This window comes from Hippopotamus amphibius, chromosome 8 (genome assembly GCF_030028045.1).
Source record: "Hippopotamus amphibius kiboko isolate mHipAmp2 chromosome 8, mHipAmp2.hap2, whole genome shotgun sequence".
Classification (NCBI taxonomy): domain Eukaryota; kingdom Metazoa; phylum Chordata; class Mammalia; order Artiodactyla; family Hippopotamidae; genus Hippopotamus; species Hippopotamus amphibius.
The window spans coordinates 143,886,875-143,910,135 of record NC_080193.1 but is presented as its reverse complement, the minus strand read 5'-3'; the positions used below and the strand labels follow the sequence as shown (position 1 = coordinate 143,910,135).

At 40.6% G+C, this 23,261-nt stretch overlaps 1 protein-coding gene across 1 annotated transcript in view; it reads left to right on the top strand.

Moving 5' to 3' along the window:
- LRP2 (LDL receptor related protein 2) overlaps positions 1 to 23,261 on the top strand; it is a 148,796-nt gene that overhangs the window by 25,835 nt on the left and 99,700 nt on the right. The window contains exons 10-17 of the mRNA XM_057746520.1: positions 2,067 to 2,195; positions 3,826 to 3,995; positions 5,039 to 5,262; positions 8,235 to 8,441; positions 10,966 to 11,168; positions 13,089 to 13,229; positions 14,893 to 15,096; positions 21,791 to 21,983. Coding sequence (XP_057602503.1) covers positions 2,067 to 2,195; positions 3,826 to 3,995; positions 5,039 to 5,262; positions 8,235 to 8,441; positions 10,966 to 11,168; positions 13,089 to 13,229; positions 14,893 to 15,096; positions 21,791 to 21,983 — 1,471 coding nt within the window. The remainder of the gene's footprint in view (positions 1 to 2,066; positions 2,196 to 3,825; positions 3,996 to 5,038; positions 5,263 to 8,234; positions 8,442 to 10,965; positions 11,169 to 13,088; positions 13,230 to 14,892; positions 15,097 to 21,790; positions 21,984 to 23,261) is intronic.

Here is a 23,261-nt window from a genome sequence, read left to right as displayed (position 1 = left end):
CAAGCATTTCAGTTCAACAAACACTCTCTGTATGGCTGTAATCCTCTGCATGGCTGACTTATCACAGAGATGTCAGGTGTTGGAAACCTGTGCAGCGTTTCTTGTCTTAGATCTGGCTCCACAGTGAATGCTTCCGTGGTCATCAAGAAAAAAATGGAACAATCCTGATACGAAACTGTGTGTCCTTCTACCATTTGTCTGCTCCTGGTAGTCTTGACCTGGCCGTGGTGCCTCTGAGGCAGGCGGCCAGATCAGCACACCGGGGTTATCCTTTCTGATTGACATGACCCGCTGTTTGTGGAGGGGATGCCATCGTGGTGCAGAGTTAGGGCAGGAAGGTCATTCAGCGTGGCGGGATTTCACACAGCCAGCTGGATCAGAGGGTTGGGTCCAAGGGGGTCTCCGCTAAAAAGGATTTTTTTTGAATTACTTTCAAAGCAGTATTTGTTGGTAGGAGGGGACAAAGAATAAAGAGGGAGATAGATCAAGGTAACAGGCCGGGGAGGAGAATGGTAAAGCAGCGTTTCAGTGTTCTATATAGTTCCCGCTACCTCTTCTACTCTCCTGAAAAGCCTCAGGTCTCCTTTCATTTTTCTTGTCTTCCCCTTGGCTGACCATGGATATTAATTAGCCTCCATTCTTCTTCGTAATGGAGAATAGAATCTTACTGCCATTAAAAGTGCCGGTGTTTATGCACTCATTGAAGCCTGTAAAAGATTTGTAGCCCAGGTGATAGGAAGGGCATTTGAACCCAAGACTTCTCCACCCTCTTTTTGATGTGAGAACTCCTGCTCCCAGGGTGACTCCAGACCTTTAGACATAGTCCTAGTGTCTCGTGTTCAAAATGAGGTCATGACACCCTGGGAGTTTGAGGGCGAATGTCCTGTGCTTTCATTCCTACTGAAGCGAAGCCTCACGTGGTGCTTTCTTAGGGCTGAGGTGAGGGCATAGAAGAGAGAGATCAAAGTTGCGGGCCTTTTATTTATACCCACATGTCCTTTTACCTTGTCATGTCCAAATGGGATTAATTTTTTCTTTGTCACAGTCCTTGGAATGAAAGACATGCTAGTCCGTGTTGTTATACTTGGTCTGGTGGGAAAGCAGGAGCCATTATCTTGCTCCCAGGACTTTCTTGGTCCTTCTTATTGGGGAGTTACAAGATGGTGGGCCGTCCAGCAGGTGCGGTAGAACTCAACTCACAACTCTGCAGATGTGATCAGGTCCTGGAGAATCCTTGACCTGAGGGTCTCAGGAAGTATAATGTACTTGAGAATTCCCTGAAGCCCTAGGGGGTGAGAACCTTGTTGGCTTAGGCTGTGGAGGTCATTCTGCAAGGGAAGAGAGCTGGGTGAAGGAGGGTGAAGAGTGGACGTGAACTTGGAGGGTCAAATGAAATATTTGGCACCAGTTGATGAAGGATAGGGCAATTTCTGTGCCCCTTAAGCTTTATAATCTTTAAGAAAGACACGATATCTTGTGTTGTTCTTTCCCCCCCATATTGTATTGTTTATACGTCAATTATATTGAAACTCTTTTTACACGGTGGACCTGAGACTGCTACGGCATTGAACAGAGCTCTGTTATGTAATGGATTTTCCATAAGCGAGCACTTATTAAATGAATAATGCTAATGAATAAGCAGAAGAGAATATATTTTTCATGTCTTACAAATGATTTTAATTTTGGTTATGGTTTTTGATATCAGAGGAAAGGCATCTGGGTAAACAGACCTTTACAGATACTTTATTGCAGGCACAGATCTGTGTCTTATTGATCGATGGGATATAAGGCAGTTCTTTCTGCGGTGATGGACATGTCTGTGCCCTCCAGTATGGTAACCACAAATCATATGTAGTATTTGAAATGTGGCAAGTGTGGCTGAGACATTGAATTATTAAATTTATTTTATTTTAGTTAACTAAATGTAAATTTGAGACGCTGCGGGGGGTTGGTGGCTACAGTGTGGGAAAGCACAATTTTAAAGGGATGCATTTACACCCAAATTCAGAAGGGGCTCAAGACATGCTGTTAAACATGATTAGAAATGGTTCTTTCCCATGTGGCAGATTTTGACGATTGCAAGATGTGGGGAGTTTGTGACCAGGTGTGTGAAGACCGAGTTGGCCATCACCGGTGCCACTGCGTGGAGGGCTATATCCTGGAGCACGAGCAGCGCTGCAGGGCTAATTCTTCTTGTGAGTAAAGCAGAGACACTTGTGTTTCTGAGCGGCAGACTTCCGACCAATGTCCTCTTTCCGTAGCAGACGCCAAAGAAATATCAGCCCTGGTGCGGGTGGCAGGGTAATATTATCACAAATCAGCAGGGGCTCCTGCTGTGGGAAGGATGGGTCAACGTGCATCTCATACTTCGGTTATTAGGGACCAACTTGTGCATTAAAAGTTTTTTTTTGTTTTTTTAAGTTTTTTTTGTTTTTAATTTTTATTGGTTGCTTTTTCACGTTGGGCCTGGGATATTACATCATCTACCACATACATTTTATGAGTACATGTGACCCTACTTTTCATGAATGTACCTACCACAAGGTGGCAAGTATCAGTAGGCATTGTTTATGCAAAATTTGGAGGTGGTTCAAAATGGACCTACTCAATTTGGATTATAGTTTGTGAAAATGCCCTTGTTCTAAGAGTACTGGGGTAGAGAAAAATCATGAAAATTGGTCTAAAAAATTTGGACCTCCCAAAGCATTTTTGTCACTATGGATTTCTGGGTAATAAGATCTTGACTTTACTCTTTTTTTCCAGTTGTTTCTTTCACACCTGTTTAAGGTACCTTTGGTGGCTTTCTGAAACTTACCTGCCCGCATGATCTATGAATAGACAATTTTCTAGTTGCTTGTGTGTAGAAATACCTGATATGCTGTGGATGAACTTTTAGATACAACTGATTTTTAACATTTATTTATTTTTGAATAGGTATTATACTCACATTTTCAAAAATGTTACATTATTGAGCAGATATATGACCCTGCCCCCATCTCTGTTCCCCTCTGCCCAGTTTCCCACTTCTCCTCTCCTATGGATAATCACTGTTTATCTTAATTCTAGAGATTGTTAAATGCATAAATAATATACAAATATAGACACAACCCTATTTTTACTTATATGGTGGTAAACTACACACACAGTTCTTCATCTTGCTAATGTTGCATACTGTATTTTCAAGGGCTTTCCATATCAACACACGGAGCTCTTTTTTGTTTTTTAATTTTATCTTTTAAAAATTGAAGCATAGTTGATTTCCAGTGTTTCAGATGCACAGGTTTTTTTTAGTAGTGACAAAATCCATTTTTGGGGTGTACATAATTTATTTAGCTAGTCCGTTACTGATGGACTTCTATATTATTTCTTACCCTTTGATATTGCAAACAAAAATTCAGTGAATAACCTTATTCATTTTGCATTCTTGTGAGCATATGGGTATAGCAAATTTGGATCCACCATTGCCATGTTTTTCACAGAGTGGTTTCCCATTAATCCTTAAAATGTGTTTGTGTTTTACACAATCTGAAGTTGCGCCTGGGATAAGGTGCCCATATCATCAAGGATTCTCCATGATACCTCATTTTCACTGAACTGGCAATCAGGACACTTGAGTTCTTAGCAGACTCTGTTCCTAACTTACTGTGATTTTGGACATTTCATTAAGCCTCTTTGTGCCTCAATCTACCCATCTGTAACATAGGTAGAATGATATATATGTCTGCCTCAGAAGGTTTAAAACCAAATAAGAAAACATAGTTGTAAGTTGCTTCATCATCTTTGTTCACTTGAAGGACTGATAATGCCTTCCTTCTTCACATTTAGTTGGTGAGGCCTCTGTGATCTTCTCCAATGGTCGGGATTTGCTAAAGGGTGATATCCATGGCAACACCTTTGAGATCCTGGTAGCGTCTGAAAATCGTGGATCGGCTGTGGGTGTAGATTTTCACTATCACCTACGCAGAGTCTTTTGGACTGACGTTGTGCAAAATAAGGTAAATAGAAATTTCTGGCGTGTAGCTTGGGAGCTGATAAAACTCCAAGCACAAAGTGTTGATAGCTTCTCATTTTGGGGGAGTGGAGGGGAAAGTTCCTTTGTTTCCTAACAAAAAAGGCCCTTGAGATATTTTATGTTAATCAGCACCTTTTACAGCTATAGTATTACATGGGACCTGTTAAACAAAGCAGTCTCTTATATGGGCTAGCCTTGAGCAACTTTTAATTTTATTCGAAATGGAGTCCAAAAGCCTAATTAAAAGAAATAGTAGACATTCTTTCAAAACTGGGTAGATATTTGGTAGTAATTTTTGAAACGTGATCATTTCAAACGTAAAAAGTATTCTGCTTTCCTGGATGATAAAAATCAGATTTTACCTGCGTCTTCTAAATGGCACCGTAATTGAGGATTGGGTAACAAATATTGACAGTATTTTGTTTAACAGCCAAAATTTCATTATGCGCTCTTATTTGGAAAGTGTGGTGGATCTGATTTCAACTTTGAGTAATGCAAGGGAGATTTTTAAAACATAAATTTTAGAGACACCTAAAGAGTGATGGAATGTTATTTCTTCCTCTTACATTTCCTTGTACCATTATTAAAATTTTAATTCAGTTAGCTGACAACTTGCATAAAGTTTCTAAAAGATGAGACTGGATTACTAGCAGAACTGATTTAATGACAGCTAGAAATCAAAACAAACCACTACCACCTCTTCCACCAAAAAATCCACATAGAATTAAACTTTCACGAACTACCAAGAATTAGAAATGCAGGCTTCTTTTTTTTTTCAACCCAACTTTTTACATATGCCTCACATGCTTTTAAAGAAACTACACTCCTCCCCCCCCCCCCCGCCCCGCCCCGCCCCGCCCCGCCCCAGGAACCCATGATAAAGTCTCCAGTGAATTCTTCTTCTTCTTTTTTTTAATCCAAATGACTGATTTGTACAACAAAGATAGGTCCCTGGAATGAAGTATAGGAAAACTGCTCCCAGTTAGTTATGCTTAAGAAGTGTAATAATTTTGGTTTTTCTTTCAGGTTTTTTCAGTTGGCATTAATGGTTTAGATATCCAAGAAGTTCTCAATGTTTCTGTTGAAGACCCAGAGAATCTGGCTGTGGACTGGGTAAATAATAAGCTTTATATTGTGGAGACCAGTGTCAATTGCATAGATATGGTAAATCTGGACGGAAGCCAGCGGGTTACCATTATAACTGAGCATCTGGGACACCCTAGAGGGATCGCCGTGGACCCAACTGTTGGGTAAGTTATGTGAAGACATACTGATTCCCGGATTTTTGGAGTTTTATTTCTCCCCCTATACACAAAACTTCCACTGGCATAACTGAAGGTTAATCCTGACTTCGTTTAGGCTCTGTACTCTAGAATCCATGTTTCTCTCATATCTCTTTTGAGAGAAGCTTTAAAGGAGTAGGCTAAATATATTCCAATTCAGGGATACACAGTCCAAACACACCTCCTGGCGTCCTAAAAATACATGATGTTTTTGGGGTGTGAATTTTATTCTTAGTGTTTGCCACATTCTCCTGGCCGAGAGATTGGATTCTGTTTTCTGACTCTAATAGTATTGTTACAACTAAAGCGTCATCCACATGATCACTCTCACACTAAGTTGTAAAGTTGTTTTAAAGAGGGGTTAGATCTGAAACCGCTAGGTGGTATTTCGAGGGGCTCTGAAGAGCCCCAGTCCTCTATGTCTCAGCACAGAAAGAATTCAGGGAGAGGCAAAGTGATGTATCATAGTGGCTGTACCAACTTACATTCCCACCAACAGTGCAGGAGAGTTCCCTTTTCTCCACACCCTCTCCAACATTTGTTGTTTCCAGATTTTGTGATGATGGCCAATCTGATCCATGTGAGGTGATACCTCATTGTAGCTTTGACTTGCATTTCTCTGATAATTAGTGATGCTGAACATCTTTTCATGTGTTTGTTGACCATCTGTATGTCTTCTTTGGAGAATTGTCTATTTAGGTCTTCTGCCCATTTGTGGATTGGGTTATTTGCTTTTTTGGTATTAAGCTGCATGAACTGCTTGTATATTTTGGAGGTTAATCCTTCGTCCGTTGTTTTGTTGGCAACTATTTTTTCCCATTTTGAGGGTTGCCTTCTTATCTTGTTTATGGAGGTTCCTTAAAAATCTAAAAATAGAACTACCATATGATCCAGTAATCCCACTCCTGGTCATATACCCAGAGAAAACCATGATCCCAAAAGAAACATGTACGATAATGTTTACTGCAGCACTATTTACAATAGCCAGGACATGGAAGCAACCTAAATGCTCATGAACAAATGAATGGATAAAGAAGGTGTGGCATATATATACAATGGAATATTACTCAGCTATAAAAAGGAATGAGATGGAGCTATATGTAATGAGGTGGATAGACCTAGAGTCTGTCATACAGAGTGAAGTAAGTCAGAAAGAGAAAGGCAAATATTGTATGCTAACTCATATATATGGAATCTAAAAATGGTACTGACGAACTCAGTAACAAGACAAGAACAAGGACACAGATGCAGAGAATGGACTGGAGAACTCGAGGTTTGGGGGGGCGGGGGGTGAAGGGGAAGCTGAGACGAAGTGAGAGAGTAGCGTAGACATATATATACTACCAAATGTAAAATAGATAGCCAGTGGGAAGTTGCTGTATAACAAAGGGAGTTCAACTCAAGGATGGATGATGCCTTAGAGGACTGGGACGGGGAGGGTGGGGGAGAGTCGAGGGAGGGAGGGAATATGGGGATATGTGTATAAATACAGATGATTGACCTTGGTGTACCTCAAAAACTGGTACAAGAGTGTAAAGCAATTATATTCCAATAAAAAAAAAAAGAAGTGATGTATTCGAATAGGACACTTGCGAGGCTTACAAGTGGGCGGGCCAGCATTGTGCTACCCCAAGTGCTTAGTGGGTTACATTTTTATAATCAAAGGAAGAGAGGGGAGGGGAAATGACCACCTTCTTTTTCACTCTTTGAGTCTTCCATCATTAACTCCTCCTACATGTTGGGCAGGGGAGTTTTTGACCCTGTATGGTGCATCTGGGACCGTCATGGCACTGTGGAAAAACTATTTCAGGTCTCAGTACAATGAAGGTCTTTCACTTTGAAATATCACCTTTCCACAAATTACTGTTTTTTTTGTGTGTGTGCAAAGACCATGTCCTAGGGGTCATTACCTTGTTGACATCACCGGGCAGGTTGTAGGCCTTATTTTACACTGTTGTGTTATTGTTTTGGGGCATGTCTCATGCTTCTGTTGCATGGTTTTGTTGATAAGCAAGCCGGTCTGTCTTTGATGCTAAGTGACTTCTCTGCTTTATGAGTCAAGCAAGCCCACATTATTTCAGGATTTTTCTATTACTTTTTTGAGTGATCATTAACTTACTGCGGTCTCCCCAAGCCCCCTAAAGTTCCCTCTCTATCTACTATCCCCTAATGGGGTTTCTAAGCTAACTATTTGATTACCCTACTCTATACCTATCGGATCTGTCCCTATAGTGATTTCTTGTTAGAGGCTGGGGTTGAGATGTCAGTGATAATACCTCATTACAAGGTTTTCAACTGTGAATCAGTCCAGCAAGAGTGGTAATGCTTGCTTTTCTCCAGGTGTAAATTAAAATTTTCCTAATCTTCACATTTGAGACCAGTTATGGGAGACTAGCTTTCTCCTAGATTTTCACAGTTGGGTCTTAGGAGCCTTGGATGAACTTGAGGCTACTCAAGTGTTGGTGAATAGTGATTACTCATTTCTATTTCGTGATATCAGCTGTCCTTCCTTGAAAATGATGTATATGTTCTCTAGACTATGCCTTAGAACGAGGAATTAAGGAGGGAAATGGCTTGATAGTTTTTTTTTTCTTACAGCCTTTTGCTGGCTGTAAAACAGAGAAGTGAAAGATGAAGCCAGGGAACAGGGGAGAGAATTAAGTTAGGAAGGTAGATATGTTTTTGGTTTTTTGTTTTTGCCTGCCAGTTAGTGCATTTTAATAGTTGCTATTGCATAGTTGGAGTTGTTGACTCTCCTGATTGGCCCTCACAGTCTCTGATTTTTAATACTTTTCAGTTTCTTTATTGTTTTAAACCCCCACAGTTCTGTAATCAGCTAGAGGAATTTTACATTGATCCAAACATACAATCTCAAAAAATATTTTCTAGGTAAACTTGTAAAATAACCGATTCTTTCATCTTTTGTTTTTCTTTTGTAGTTATTTATTTTTCTCAGATTGGCGGAGCCTTTCTGGGGCACCTAAGATAGAAAGGGCTTTCATGGATGGCTCCAACCGTAAAAACTTGGTAACAAAAAAGCTGGGATGGCCTGCTGGGATAACCCTGGACTTGATATCAAAGCGTGTTTACTGGGTGGACTCCCGGTTTGATTACATTGAGACTGTAACTTATGATGGAATTCAAAGGTAAGAAGTATTTTTTTTATATCTTTATAAGTTTGGGGGAAGTAGGTAAAATTTATGGAGAGATACTGATGAACTAGAATTAAAAGATTGCTTTGTTGGTTGACATAACTTGAGTGATCTTTGTGTTGACATTTGCATGATGTGACCTGCTCTGAGTTTTAGCTTGTGTTCCTTATTAATTTAACACTTAATTTAAATATTACCTAGAACATTTGTTCTTTGACTTCTCTTCTCCAAACCCTCCCCCTCTCCGAGATGAAGCACATTATTTTCATTAACTCCCCTGTCCATTTATTTCTCTGGGTCCTTTATGGTTTGTTTCCAAAGATCACTTTATCTTTTAGCTTTCTATCTTCCCCCAGTAAATAAGTTTTATTATGTATTTAAGATTATCTGGTGGGAATTAATTCGATTTTATACTGCTCTTATATATATTTCAAATCTTAAAGAAAAATTCTGACTTTACCTAATATACTTCAAAGACACTTAAACAATATTTGAACGTAGAGTATGGCATACTTTTTTTTTCTTAAATAAATTTATTTATTTATTTTTTGGCTGCATTGCGATTTTTTTTTTTTAATAAATTTATTTATTTATTTATTTATTTTATTGGCTGCGTTGGGTCTTCCTTGCTGCACAGGGGCTTTCTCTAGTTGCGGCGAGCGGGGGCTTCTCATTGCGGTGGCCTCTCTTGTTGCAGAGCACGGGCTCTAGGTGCGTGGGCTTTAGTAGTTGTGCCACATGGGCTCAATAGTTGTGGCTCCTGGACTCTAGAGTGCAGGCTCAATAGTTGTGGCGCACAGGCTTAGTTGCTCCGCGGCATGTGGTATCTTCCTGGGGCAGGGATCGAACCCGTGTGCCCTGCATTGGCAGGTGGATTCTTAACCACTGTGCCACCAGGGAAGTCCCAGAGTTTGGCCTACTTTTTTCCTTCATCTTCTTAGTTTGATGAGCGCTTACTATAATTAATTAAATTGTTACCTATTTTAGATCCTCTTCTTTTGGTATTTTCAAAAACTGTTTAAAACGTGGTTTTTAATTTTGACCAAGAAAAATTACTGTAGTCAATCTGATTTTTCCAAATGGCTTGATTTTATTGTGTTCTCAATGAAAAGAATATTCTAGTTTTGGTGTCTCCTTTATCTCTATTTTTTAAGGATGGTATCACAGTTTGCCATTGGATTTTATATTCTTAGAACAATCTCTACTTGGTTCAATGAAATGATTGGGTATTAAGGCTATGACTTCTTGTCACCTAAACTGGTTCCCATAGTGAGGATAAGAATTAATTTAATTTAAAAAATAATCATATAAGTCATATGAAAACAGCCGAGAAATTGCCTAATTTTTTTTTCTCTTTCACGGTTGTTTCGCTGTTAATTTTATAGTCTAAATATTTTTATGCTAAGGTTAAAGTTAAATATAAAAGATAAAAGTTAATCGAGTTTCAGAAAGATTTGAGTGGTTTGCTGGCTGTAAAGAAACATGGAGAGATACTAAAACTCATGAGAACAGCCAAAATCGTAAAGTCATTGCCTCTTGTTTTGCCAGCAGGTGGCATTTAGGTTTCTGGAATTCGCTAACTGAAAAGGTAAACCATGAATTTTAATGTACCGTGTCATTACTGGGTATTTCAAAGTTTGCCCTCACTCGCCAGCTTGGGTTTCTTTGCTTTTTTCGCCTTCAGTGTGATTCCCAGTGTTAGTATCTTCAAGTCTTTTCTTAACGCTCTATTGTGGCTTTTAGTTTTCCAGGGCTGCTAAGATTTTTCTTTGCGGTCTTTCTCTTATGCCAAAAGAGTTTTCTTTCATGAGCCATCCTCCACCTCACTTTATTTTTGTGGCCTCAGTGAATTACTGTTTCTGTGGACGCAGTCGTGACGGCGGTGTTGGTTTCCTTTCCTTGCCCAGCGCCTCTCACCTCTGTCCTCTTCCCTTTAAGCAGCTCTGGGCACTCTGCCTCCACTACAGATGTGATCAGCTGACAGTTTCATCAGAGGGGTACCAGTGGTGGCCCTGCTTTCTCCCCTCCCTAGAGTGACATCAGGAATAGGTCTGTGTGTTTGCTGGGGGTTGAATTCGCCAACTCACTGTCTTGTTCCCTCGTTGCTGAGAAATGGTCAGTGGTGCAGTGTGGAGTGAGTGTTGAAGGCATCTTCTATCAGACTTCCAATCCCTTGTTACATGCTCTTCCCTACAGATTTCAAAATGATATTTCACCTCTTAGCCCTTTTATATGTAGAGCAACCTGAAAATGATGTAGAGCAGGTGGGAAAACAGTAATTTTTCAAAAAATCCAGAACAAATGAGGACAGGGACTGGATTTAAGTGCCAAGGCTCTTTTTGAAGAGACGACATGAAAATCCTTGTAGCAAGTATAGAGAGAAATACCCTGCATCTTCAAGTGTATCTTGACTATATATTCTATACTTGCAGCAAGAAATTTTTTTAGCGTTGTAAGTATTTATGTGCACTAATTCCACCTTCCATCACAATTGTGCGGTATATATCTTTTGTAACAGGAAGACAGTAATTCACGGAGGCGCGAACATTCCTCATCCCTTTGCAGTAAACTTGTTTGAAGATCATGTGTTCTATACGGATTGGACTAAGATGGCTGTAATGAAGGCAAACAAGTTCACGGAGAGCAGCCCACGGCTGTACTACCAGTCTTCCCTGAGGCCATTTGGGGTGACTGTTTACCATGCCCTCAGGCAGCCCTATGGTAGGTCCCACAACCGTGGAAAACCCTGCTTGGTACTGGCCTTGGTAGAAAGGTTTTCTCAAAGTTCTCATGAGATTCGGGGGGGCATTCTCAGATATTATGATACGTTATCTAGGGAATGGAACCCTCTGAAACTGGCTTTGCAGATCACTGGCATGCTGGAGAAGTTGATGTATTTCAGAGTTAAAATGCCCAGTCTACAAAGAACTTAGAGATGTATTTAACAGTTACTTATTGGCACCTGCAGTGTACCAGATCCTGTCTACAGGCTGGAGAAAGAGCAGCAAATAAACCAAACTAAAATACCCATCCTTCTTCTACTGGGAGAAATCTCCCAATTCAGCTCTCTAATATGACAGTTGAGGGGGCTGAGGCCTGGAAGAAGAACATGACATGCTTAAGTGGTCATTTTAGGTAGTGTCAGAGCTGTTGTCGTCCTTCTTCTCTGCTGTGTATTTGTGACACCTGTTGTTTGGTTTGCGTTGGGTCTGTCATAGGTCAGCTGGGTTTGGTGTCTCAGGCTGGTCACTTAGCAAAGAAAAGAAATATTTTGATTCAGACCCTGTCATGTTATTTTACAGTAAGTTTTGTTTCAAGGTTTTAAATTGACATGACTGTCTGGACTGCATATATAGCTCTTTTCTGTATTCACTCATGCATCAAAGAAAAGAAACACAGTAAACTAGACTACATTGGGAGAAGGCTTAATATCCGTGAACAGTAAGATTTCACTTTAAAACTCTAATGCTACGTGATGGGTCTGGCTTTAGGATGGAGAAAGACCACAAAATAATCAGGTTGATTAAAAAACCCAAACTAACTAACCAGCCGAACTGATAGTTTCAGATGGCTACCCTTCAATGTAGGTAAACAAGTACTTCATTGGAAAATATATACTGTATCTGAAAGTATATAGTGTATTAGAAAATTCTATTGTCATGAGCTACTAAATTCACATCTGCCCTTGACCAAAAATATTAGCCAGGTTTATCATCTAAATTATTTCTATTATTTGTGTAGAATGATACCTGCCTGTTTCTCAAAATTAATCTACCTGAGAAGGTAAAGAGACAGTTTTAAAGAATAAGTCAAAGCCTAAGAAGACAATTTCAAAAGCAGACATTTTTAGCTATGACAGCCTTGTGTACTGTGAACTTCCTGAAGTTACTGCCTTTAGAGTGGTTTCTGGAAGTATAAACTGGTTTGTGTTTCAGACATGTAGGGTTTTGGAATTAGATCCGGATTTGAATTCTAGTTTAGCTGTTTAACCACGGAATAATATTGAGCAAGTTTTCTAACCTTTTGGAACTTTGGTTTCCTTTTCTGTAAAATTGGAATAATAATATTTACCTCTTAGAGGCATTGATTGTAAGTTGTCTTACAAAATAAGCATCCAGTGAGTTACAGTTATTTCTATTTTATGAATGGTAAAAAATAACACTAAACAGTAAAGTTTTGGGGGGAGGCAATTGTATTTTAATTACCAAGGCTAGCAAACGGAGTATGATATGGTTATTGGGAGGAAAAGAACCCCCAAGGATCTCTCTTTTTTTTTTTCTCGCCACCATCAGTTTGAGAGTAGATTTGAGAACAGCGATGAAACTGGGAGCCGCTGAATGTGGATGTGTTCAGTAGCAACCAGGAGTGAGGTCTGCAAGGAGTTGCAAACCCGTTTCACCCACGGGCCTCAAAATGGCTTCACATGTTTGGGATAAATATGCATTTCTTTATTTATTTTTGTTTGTTTGTTTTTTTGGCACACGGGCGTAGTTGCTCCGTGGCATGTGGGATCTTCCTGGAGCAGGGATCGAACCTGTGTCCCCTGCATTGGCAGGCGGATTCTAAACCACTGCGCCACCTAGGAAGCCCCTAAATATGCATTTCTAATTGAGAGTTAACCATGTGCACTTCCCCCCCCAGCTAGCAATCCCTGTGCAGATAACAATGGGGGCTGTCAGCACATCTGTGTCCTGAGCCACAGAACATTTAATGGTGGTTTGGGCTACCGTTGCAAGTGCAGGCTCGGCTACATTCCGGACATGGACGACTACCACTGCGTCGGTAAGACATCAGCTTTGGACTGTCTTTCCGAGGGTTGGCGCAGGGGTATGTGCTGCTCTTGGACTGGGCCAGCTCCCTGTAGCACTTCTTCACAGCACATAAGCTGTTGCTAGCACACGGGCATCTTCCTTAGTTGGCACCGTTCCCTTTGCACAGAGAGCTGTGTTTGAAGATGTAAATTTCTGTCCTTTGGGACACATCTAAGGTTTCCTTGGCGCGCCTTTCCCTTTATCTGCTTCTTGAAATCTCTGTCTCTTTTTTAAAACTATGCTCTTGAAATTCTGTAGGATTTAATTTTGAGTTCTTTTCTCTACCATGTGTATACCTTTTCCACTTTAGGTGTTAGTCTTAACTCTAATCCCATCACTTTTTTTTTTTGAATTAAAAAAATTTTTTTAAATCTCTTAATTGGAGTATAATTGCTTTACACTGTTATGCCAGTTTCTGCTGTACAACAAAGGAATCCTCTGTATTTATACATATATCCCCTCCCTCCCGCGACTCCCTGCCACCCTCCCTATCCCAGCCCTCTTAGTCATCACCCATCATCGAGCTGATCTCCCTGTGCTGTGCAGCGGCTTCCCACTAGCCATCTGTTGTACATTTGGTACCATCACCTGTATTCACCTCTCTTAGTGCACCACTTTTGCCCAAGTCAGGTACTCCTATCTTGATGCCACCTGGCTTTACTGCTGTATTCCAAACTAGACTCCTAAGTGTTGGGGTGGCTCACCTCGTCATCTAGGGTTTACTCCTTGGTGCAGATATTCTGTTTACATCTGCCTCTGTGCTCTGGGTTTCATTCTTACCCTGAGTACTTCCTGTCCTCCTCTTTGGTCGCCTGCACGTCTATCTACTCACAATTAAAATAAGCTACTGCCTTGGCTTCAGCTGATGGTAAAATGCACTGCTACAAGATTTGTTGCTCTTCTTTTCCCTTTGACACCCTCCTTTTTAATGCCTTTGACAAATTCTTACTCCCTAGATGGTGCTGCTTCTGGCTTAGTACGTAAATTCTCCTATTTTAACTCGAACAATTTCGTTCACTTCTTAGGTAATCCTAGATGCAGATAAAAATCACCCTCATTTAAAGAACCAAGTATTTCTTTTTGATTTTCTGGCATACTGTCACTGTCTCCTTCTTTGATTTTACTTATCACTCCTTCTTTCCTATTTCCTCCATTCCTCCCCTTCCCTTCTTCTTTCCTTCCTTTCTTTCTTTCTAAATAATTTACCTGGTTGCTGTTAACCTTCTCTTTTTGCTGGTCTTAATATTCCCCGAACTGCAATAGGATTCTTGATATAGATCTCTATACAAAAGTTAATGCAACTCCAGAATTTTGATGGAATTTTTATGCAGTTAGTACCAATTTAGAAATTAAGCATGTGGACACCATGTTTTATATAAATAAATCTTAAGGATAAGCCTCTCAGGGAGAAGTAAGATTGTGATACTTGTATTGCCTTCATAGTATTTTTTTCTTGCCTTAGTCCCATTATTTCCAACTATGTTTTTTATGTTTTATGTTTATTTTTTTATGTTTATTTCGGAGTGACATTTCAGAATTGTAAGATGTGCTTTCTGGGTGTATGAGTGGTTCCTCTGGAACTGGGAGAAGGCGAGAACCATGCTGTGGCTGACCATGCGTCCCTCTTTCTACAGCCGCTGAGCAGTTTCTGTTCTTTTCATCGAATGTGGCTGTCCGTGGCGTCCCACTCACCCTCTCTCACCAGGCAGATGTCATCCTTCCAGTGACAGGAGGTGCTTCCGTCTTTGTTGGGATTGATTTTGATGCCCAGGAGAAGGCTATCTTTTTTTCAGATACAACAAAAGACATGATTTGTAAACAAAAGATCGATGGCACAGGTGAGAATGGGTTTAAAGGGTTTTTGTGTATGTGTGTGCATATTTTGTCTGTTTTCAATAATAATATGAACAATTTGTTCATTAAAACTTTGCATTCGCTTCTTTTTTTTTAAAATATTTATTTATTTATTTAATTTATTGGCTGCGTTGGGTCTTAATTGTTGTGTGTGGACTTCCTGTAGTTGCGGAGAGCGGGGGCTACTCTTCATTGCTGTGTGCAGGCTTCTTATTGCTGTGGCTTCTCTTGTTTCTAGGAGTGCTGGCTTCAGTAGTTGTGGCACGTGGGCTCAGTAGTTGTGGCGCTCGGGCTTAGTTGCTCTGTGGCATGTGGGATCTTCCCGGCCCAGGGCTTGAACCCGTGTCCCCTGCATTGGCAGGCGGATTCTTAACCACTGCGCCACCAGGGAAGCCTTGCATTCACTTCTTAAGCAGGATTTTTTTTACTAAGCTTGCTAAATACTTTTAGATTGGGGAAAGAAATCTATCGCTTTTCTTATGAATTAAGTTTAAGTGAACACTTCCTTTATTTTCAAAATAAGTTACAAATGAGAGTGCATTTTAAAACAAATATTGATGTAATTGGACAATTACAGATATTAATATTGACAAATATTAGGATATTGACACTCCATTAAAGGAGTGTCAAATGTATGAAAGCTATTAATGGATTTTTTTTTTGTTTTTGTTTTTTTTTGGCACACGGGCTTCGTTGCTCCGTGGCATGGGGGATCTTCCTGGAGCTGGGATCGAACCCGTGACCTCTGCATGGGCAGGCAGAGTCTTAACCACTGCGCCCCCTAGGAAGCCCTATGAATGGATTCATTGACTAGATGATGTTCCCTATATTCAGGTAGCCAGCGTGAGCCAATGGAATGACCTCTCTGTAGGGCTGCTGCACTGCCTACATGCGGGGCTGGGAATAATAGTGTTTATTTTTGAAAAACATGAGTTATATGTAAAGGTGGCTTTACTGTTTGCAGTTGACTAGAATTCTGTTAAAATCTTCACAGTCCTCATAGAAAGATAAATTATAGTCAGCCACACCTTACCAGCTGGGTACGTTATTGGGTAATGGTGTGATCCAGTCCTTTGATTTTACAATCCACTAATGGGTTGAAACCTGACGTTTGAAAAGAAAGAAAATCAGTCGCCAGGATAACACAGCCATTAAGAGGGCCAGCTCAGGAGCTAAGCTGCCTCGTTTGAATCCTGGCTTCTCACATTTCCTGGTTGTGTCATCTCAGGGAAGTTACTTTCTTTATACCTCAGTTTCCTAAATCTGTGAAATAGGAATAATAATGATAGAGGTACGGCATAGCTCATATGGCTGTTGAGGGGATTTTAGGCTAATACATGTGAAACAGTATAATACCTGGAAAATAGTAAATATTCAGTAGATGTTAGCTATTATTGTAGCTGTTTATCAATGAAAAACTCTATCACTCTGCCTCACCCTGCCCCCAGCTCAGACCTATAATTCCTTACCATTCTTTTACCTGTTCTATTACTTGTCTCCATGTTTCTAAATACTTTGCTTATACTGTTACCAAGTCCAAGCTTGTACTGCCTGCTGCACAGCAGGCCAGTAAATCTAGAGGTGAGGTGTTGGGGCAGGAATAGTGACTTTAATTGGAAAACCAGCAGACCGAGAAGATGGTGGACTAGTGTCCCAAAAAACCATCCTACCTGAGTTAGAATTCAGTCCTCTTTTATACTAAAAGGGCAGAGGGTGTGGCTGGTTGTTGAAAACTTCTTGATGCTGGAATCTTTTGTTCCTGCATCTGTCCATCTGGTCACTGTGTTCCTATAAACCAACAAGACAAATGTTCTCCGTTCTGCAACTTTTTATCTCTATGTGAATGGACAAGTCTTTCACCTTTAAAGGTCAGAGCCTTGAGAATGGGCTATTCTGTGTATTTCAGGCCTTAGGCAACATTCCTGTACGAAAGGTGCAGAGCCAGCATGACTAAGCACAGGTGACAGAGCACAGGGGTTAGCGCTAAGGGAATAGCTGCAGTATGGAGTCGGGTTTGTTCTTCTCTGTTGCAGTACTATTTCTTGATTTGTCATTTTAGACATTTATTTTCCATGTTATAGATAAGGATCTAGCTCTTCATTCCCCTCTACCAACTTCCCTTTCCCCGCCATTCTCCCTAAAAAGCTAGACTGTAATTTTTGTTCACCGCTAAGTCAAGTAGCATTTCGTGATGACGTTTCTTGAACGAATTTTGATTTTTTTCTTCCTGGAGTTAACAATTGCTCCATCTTCATCTGCTTAGTTTTCTGTATAACTATTATATTTTCCCCAAGTGCGCCAACAAATGATCTATAATTTTTTCCTCTCTGCTGTTCAGCAGATCTCTTGTCTTCCGGCTTCCCTCTGCCGCTTTCCTGTGCTGGTTTTCCTGTGTCTGGCAAGACATGTGTTTCTCTTTCCAGACTTATTTCCTTATTTTGCTGAAACACATTATATAGTAGCTTCTTAAGAAGAATGAGTAGGGAGGTATAATTTGAGTCTGAAAGTGTTTTTACTTTGCCCTCCAACTTGATCATTTGACTGGGGGTAGGGTGAAAGTAATTTTAGCTCAGAAATTTGAAGATGTTGCTGCACTCTCTTCTAGTAGCCGGTGTTAGAGTCCTATGCCGTCTGGAGCAGCATATCAGTGTATTTGACCTTTTTTGGAGGAGGTTGTTTTTTGTTCCTTTCTGGAAACTTTTAGAATCTTTTTGCTATCCCTTTCCTTTTGAGATTTCTCTCCTATTCTGGGAATTTTCTTGTCTCTGCTTTTTCTATTCGAGAATGTTAGATTAATCATCTAGTTTTTTCTTATCTTTTCTTTCCTAGTTTTCATCTCTATCATTTACTTCTACTTTCTGTGAGATTTTTTGGCATTTTAGTTTTAGCCTTTCTATCGAATCCTTAATTTCTCTTATAATCTTTTCAGTGTTGAAGTGCTCCTTCTTGCTCTCTGATTATTCCTTTTTTAAAATAAAGCCTGTCCTTTTTTTAAAAAATTTTTTTGTTTATTTATTTATTTATTTAGCTGCACGGGGTCTTAGTTGCAGCATGTGGGATCTAGTTCCCTGACCAGGGATCAAACCCGGGCCCCCTGCATTGGGAGCACAGTCTTAACCACTGCACCACCAGGGAAGTCCCTGGAGTCTGTTCTTGCTTCATAAATTCGATCTTTTCTTATTCCATGAGGATATTAATTACATTAAAAATTAATTTTCCTCTTTCCATCTTCTTTGGGTTCCTTTTGGTTTATTTTCAACTTTCTTTTCCATGAAGGGAGCTGCCTTCACATTTCTTTGCGCCTTGTTTGCTCTTTGAGGGAAGCTATGAAAGGCTGACTGTAGAAGGCTGTAGCTATAAAGGCTGTAGGTGTGAACGGGCCTCGTCAGCTGGTGATAGGCAGCCTTTTTGTTGGGGAGCTTCCAAATGTCAGTATCCGAAAACCCCTTCTGGAAATAGTCAACTTCTCCTCAGTCGATGCTCCCATTCTCCCTGTTGGGGTGAGGAGCAAGATGGGGAAGCTAGTATCTGTGTTCTGGGAGCCGTACAGGGGACAGGGAGCTGAGGCCTGTTCAGTTCAGGTTTCACATATACGAGGGTGAGTCAAAAATTATTTGCACTCGGGTATATGAAAACTGTAAATTCTACAGCCGCCGTGCGGATAATGTTTGACCCACTGCCGTATAACCCGCCTGTGCTCAGTTCGGTGCCAGTCCCAGGCCTCTGTTGTGCAGTGTGTCCTCAGCCCACAGCCTCTCTGCTTGCGCGGCCCCCGAGAAGAACATCGCTGGTCTGTTACAGGAGGTAGACAGAGGGGAGTGCCTCGATGCTCAGGGTCTGGGAGGACCTCTGGGTCCGGTTGCTCCCACACCAGCGTTTAAGCAGGTCCCTGAGCATCCGCCCCGGCCTTTCTCGGAGCTGGCGCCTCTGCGTGGAGATACGCTGCGGCTCCTGCGCGTGCGGGTGTGGGCGCTCCCCGCTGCTCGCGCAGCTCTCCCTTCACTTAGCGAGCCCACTTCTCCAGTCTCTTTCTCTTCCACACTGCGGAAATCGTTCATCTACTGTTCTTTTGCTGTCATTATTAAAAGGAGTTTGGAAGGAGGAGGAGGTAAACAGAGTGGTCAGTCTGTTACTTTGAACCAGAGGGCGTCTTTTCTGAGGATTAGCATCAGGGCTGCTGAGCTACACGCAGGCTAAGTCTCCTGTAGGCGCCTCCACAGGTCAGCTTCCTTCTGCTTTGGCCACTGCATTTCTCATCCTGGGTTTTTGTTTTGTTTTGTTTTAAATCAATTTCAGGTCCACATGCTGGGCAAATTGCCTTTTAAACTTTTCTTATAGTTAGTGGTTAAACTCCTTGTACTCCAGTGAGGGAGGTGTTGTTGTACACTGCTCTGTTTTTCTGAGTGTCTGAGTTTATATGCAAAAACTGAACTAGCAGAAATCAAACTGAAATTTGATTTGGGCTGAATGAAGCCCTCAGGGAACGTGCTCCGTCAGTGATCCCTTCTGTCTTCCAGCTTCTCTTGTTCTACTGACGTTGCCCCATCAGATATGCTCAAGTCTCTCCCATCCTAAAACACCCTCAACCCACCCTCCACTCCATGTTCCTCTCTAGTTGCAGCCTTCTCTCCTCAGGTTCATGAACAAGCACCTTAAAACTTTGGTCTACATCTTCCTGGCCCTACTTCCACGTTGCTCACCTCTTTGTACTATGTCACTTGAAACCCCTCTTATCCCGGTCACCTCCAGTCTCTTTGTTATAAACTATGTCCTTATCTATGGTACCTTAGTCGTCTTCTTCAAATGCTTTTTTCTCCCTTGACAACACACTCATGGCTTTCCTTCTATTTCTTGACCATGCTTTCTAGTGTTCCTTATGCATCTTTTCTTCTTTGCCTGTCCTGTACACAACTGTGATCTCTAATGTTCAACGTTGGTCCTCTTTTCTTACTGTGCATTTTCTTCTGTGTAATTTTGCACTTTCCATGTCTTTTGTTACCATCTATTGTAGTAATTATAAATCAGTGTGGGGAGACTTATGACAGGCCATTCCCTGAATGTTTTTCCTCCTCACCTGGAGAATGAGGGGAAAGGTCAGAGAAGGCTTCTTGCAGGAGGTGATGGAAGTCTCCATCCAAGCTCTCTTTCTGGGGTTCAGACCCATAACGTCAACTGCCTTTTGGACATCTCACCGGGATATCCCACAGACCACCTCAAAACCAATGTGTTTAAATGTTTACCCTTATATTACTTCTCCAGACCTCCTGCCTCAGGGGAAGAGCACCACTTCTCACCTCTCCCTCACATCTCCCCCTCCACCTCCCCCACCCCGAAAATCTGGTAGTTACCCAAACTTTTCCCTTTGTTTTAGCCGTTATCATTAACTCATTAACTTCCAGCCACATTTCAGAACATGTGGAATCCTCAGTCTCTTTCCCTCCCATGTCCACATCTTTGCTTTCCTACAGCCCCCCCATTCACCACCTCCTTTGGGAAACCTCTCCACGCACGCACGTTGCCGTAGTTTCCATACCATCCTGCTCATACCTCCATCACGGCACCCGTTACTCTTCTATTTCTTTCCCTCTTGGCCCAATTGCCTCTCCCTACCTCTCCCACTTCATTATAGATACCTTGAAGTGTCCACATTTCTTTCAAGATGCTTCACTTTTCTATGACTCAGTTTCCTCATCTGCAAAATAGGGAGGGTAATAATAATCCCTGCTGTACAGCTGTTGTAAGGATGGATGAATTCATGTAAAGTACTTGAGCCAGTTCCAGGCTCATAGTAAGTGCTCAGTATAAGCTATTATTATTAATGCTGTTAGCAACATCATGTTTCCCCAATGTCTAGTGTGGTGTGCAGCACACAGAGGACTTTCTTCTTACAATTTGCTGAATAAACGAATATAAAAGCACTAGGATTGTTTTTCTTCCTTCAGAAGAAAGAGATGTGATTGTTTACTCTGATGCATATTTTTTTTCTTAAAGCATATTTTGTTGCGGTAGTTTCAGGTGTACAGCAAGGTGATTCAGTTATACACTTTCCCATTTAGGTTGTTATGTAATATTAAGCAGAGTTTCCTATGATTCACATTTTCTTTAGTAAAAAAAAGAAAAAGGAGGGGGAAAGGCATAAAAAATTCACAAAGAAGAAAGTGGTCTTTTTCTCCTTGTACCCAGTTCTGATTTCCTTTCCGGTTGCTGGTCTTTTGCAAACTTGGCAACTTTGTGGCTATGAAAGACTGCTGATGAGAAGGTTGGGCGGGAATACCTCACAGATACCCCCAGTCGTACCTGGCAGTGTCAGCTTATCAGTGCTGTCTGTGGGTGGTGGTTGTGAGTATGTGAACTCCAGGTATCTTTTCTTTAGATGTTCCGTACTGAGAAATTTTTTCTGGAAGGTTGAACAAGGGAGTGAATCCAGGCCATACCGCTCCTGGTTCTGTTTATCAGAATCATATCTATTCTTTGAGATCCAAACTTTTGGGGATGGGTAGATTCTAGGTTTATCTCATGTGTTGCTTTGCAGCTTACAGTTGCTTTATTTTTTAAAAGAATTCCACGTTACTGAAATATTCTCTAGTTCTCACACAAAGTTTAAATATGCAGTGGTCAGGAAATGTATGTCATATAAAATATGCTTACTTTAAACCGTGTCCATCTTGTAATTTACAGGAAGAGAAGTTATCACAGCTAACAGGGTGCCAAGTGTTGAAAGTCTGAGTTTTGACTGGATTTCAAAGAATCTCTATTGGACGGATGCTTCTTATAGAACTGTCAGTGTCATAAGGCTAGCTGATAAATCAAGACGCACAATAGTCCAGAATTTAAATAACCCACGATCAATTGTAGTTCATCCTATTGCTGGGTACGTGTGTTCATGTTTTCCTAAGAGCTTGAAACTTATGTCTTATACAGTCATTGCAAAGTGATGCCATAGGTATTTGGCAAATTCAGGAAATACAAGATTGAACCATGTAAACTGAAATCACCTTAGATTGTATCCTTTTAGCATATGCTGAAATGATCACTTTATCTCCTTCCAAAAACGTTCTCCTAAATTTTGGTTTTCCCAGTCTTCACTGAAGTGTGGTTTTTTCACAGTTGCAGAGGACCAAACAGTGAGACACAGATTCAGTGCAGAAGGAATCAATGTGCAGCAGAATTATCAGGAAAGGCTCACATTCTTTCCCTGCTTTAATGTATGGATATAAATCTTACCAAAACTTGCTTAATCATTCAGTAGTTTTCAGAATAAAAAGTCTTTCAGACCACAGACAAAATTTCATGTTTAACCATTGCATTATTGGTAGAGTCAGACAAGAAAAGACAGAGCATTTCACATCATGCCTTTTACTTCTTACCTTTCTTGTTTAAATATGTTTGATAGCTAACATAAAATCTGAGCTAAGTAGTTGTGTTTTAATAGAGTAATAAAAAAAAAGATGACTGGTAATTCACTAAAACCTGATTGAGGTACCTAGCAAACACTTTACATAGTACGTAATCTCATCTCATCCAAAAGTTGGTTTGTGAGTGAGGTATATACAAAACCCATTTTGGAGATAAGGAGTCTGAGGCTCAGAGAGATAAAGTAACTTGCCCAAGGACCCACAGCTATTAAGCAATAGTTAGTGTTCAAATTCCAGACCTGCTGACTGCAAAGCCTATGTGTCTAACGTATTTTAAAACTGACTATGTTATTGATAAGAAATTCTATTACCCAATAGAGAGTTAAATGGTTCATTCTCTAGTGAATTTATCTTAAACTAAATCTTTGGAGTTGGGTTTTGAAAAGGCATTAAATTCCTTTCCTAATGAATCCTTCATTTAAAACAATAAGAAGTCACATTCAGAAAGTTACCTTTTGGGAAAGACTAGTTTTTGTTCTTAAGGCTCATGAAAGAGAAAAGTTTTTCTTCCCCCACACATCTTTTTGCCATTCCTCGAAATAAAAAAAGACGTCTTGGGTAAGATTGTTTAGGAGTTACGTTGATTTGGATGCCTTTTGCATCAGGGATGAAATGCTTTCCTGCAAATTTAATTCTTTTTTTAAAAAATAAATTTATTTATTTATTTATTTATTTATTTTATTGGCTGTGTTGGGTCTTTTTTTGCTGTGCGCGGGCTCTCCTCAGTTGCGGTG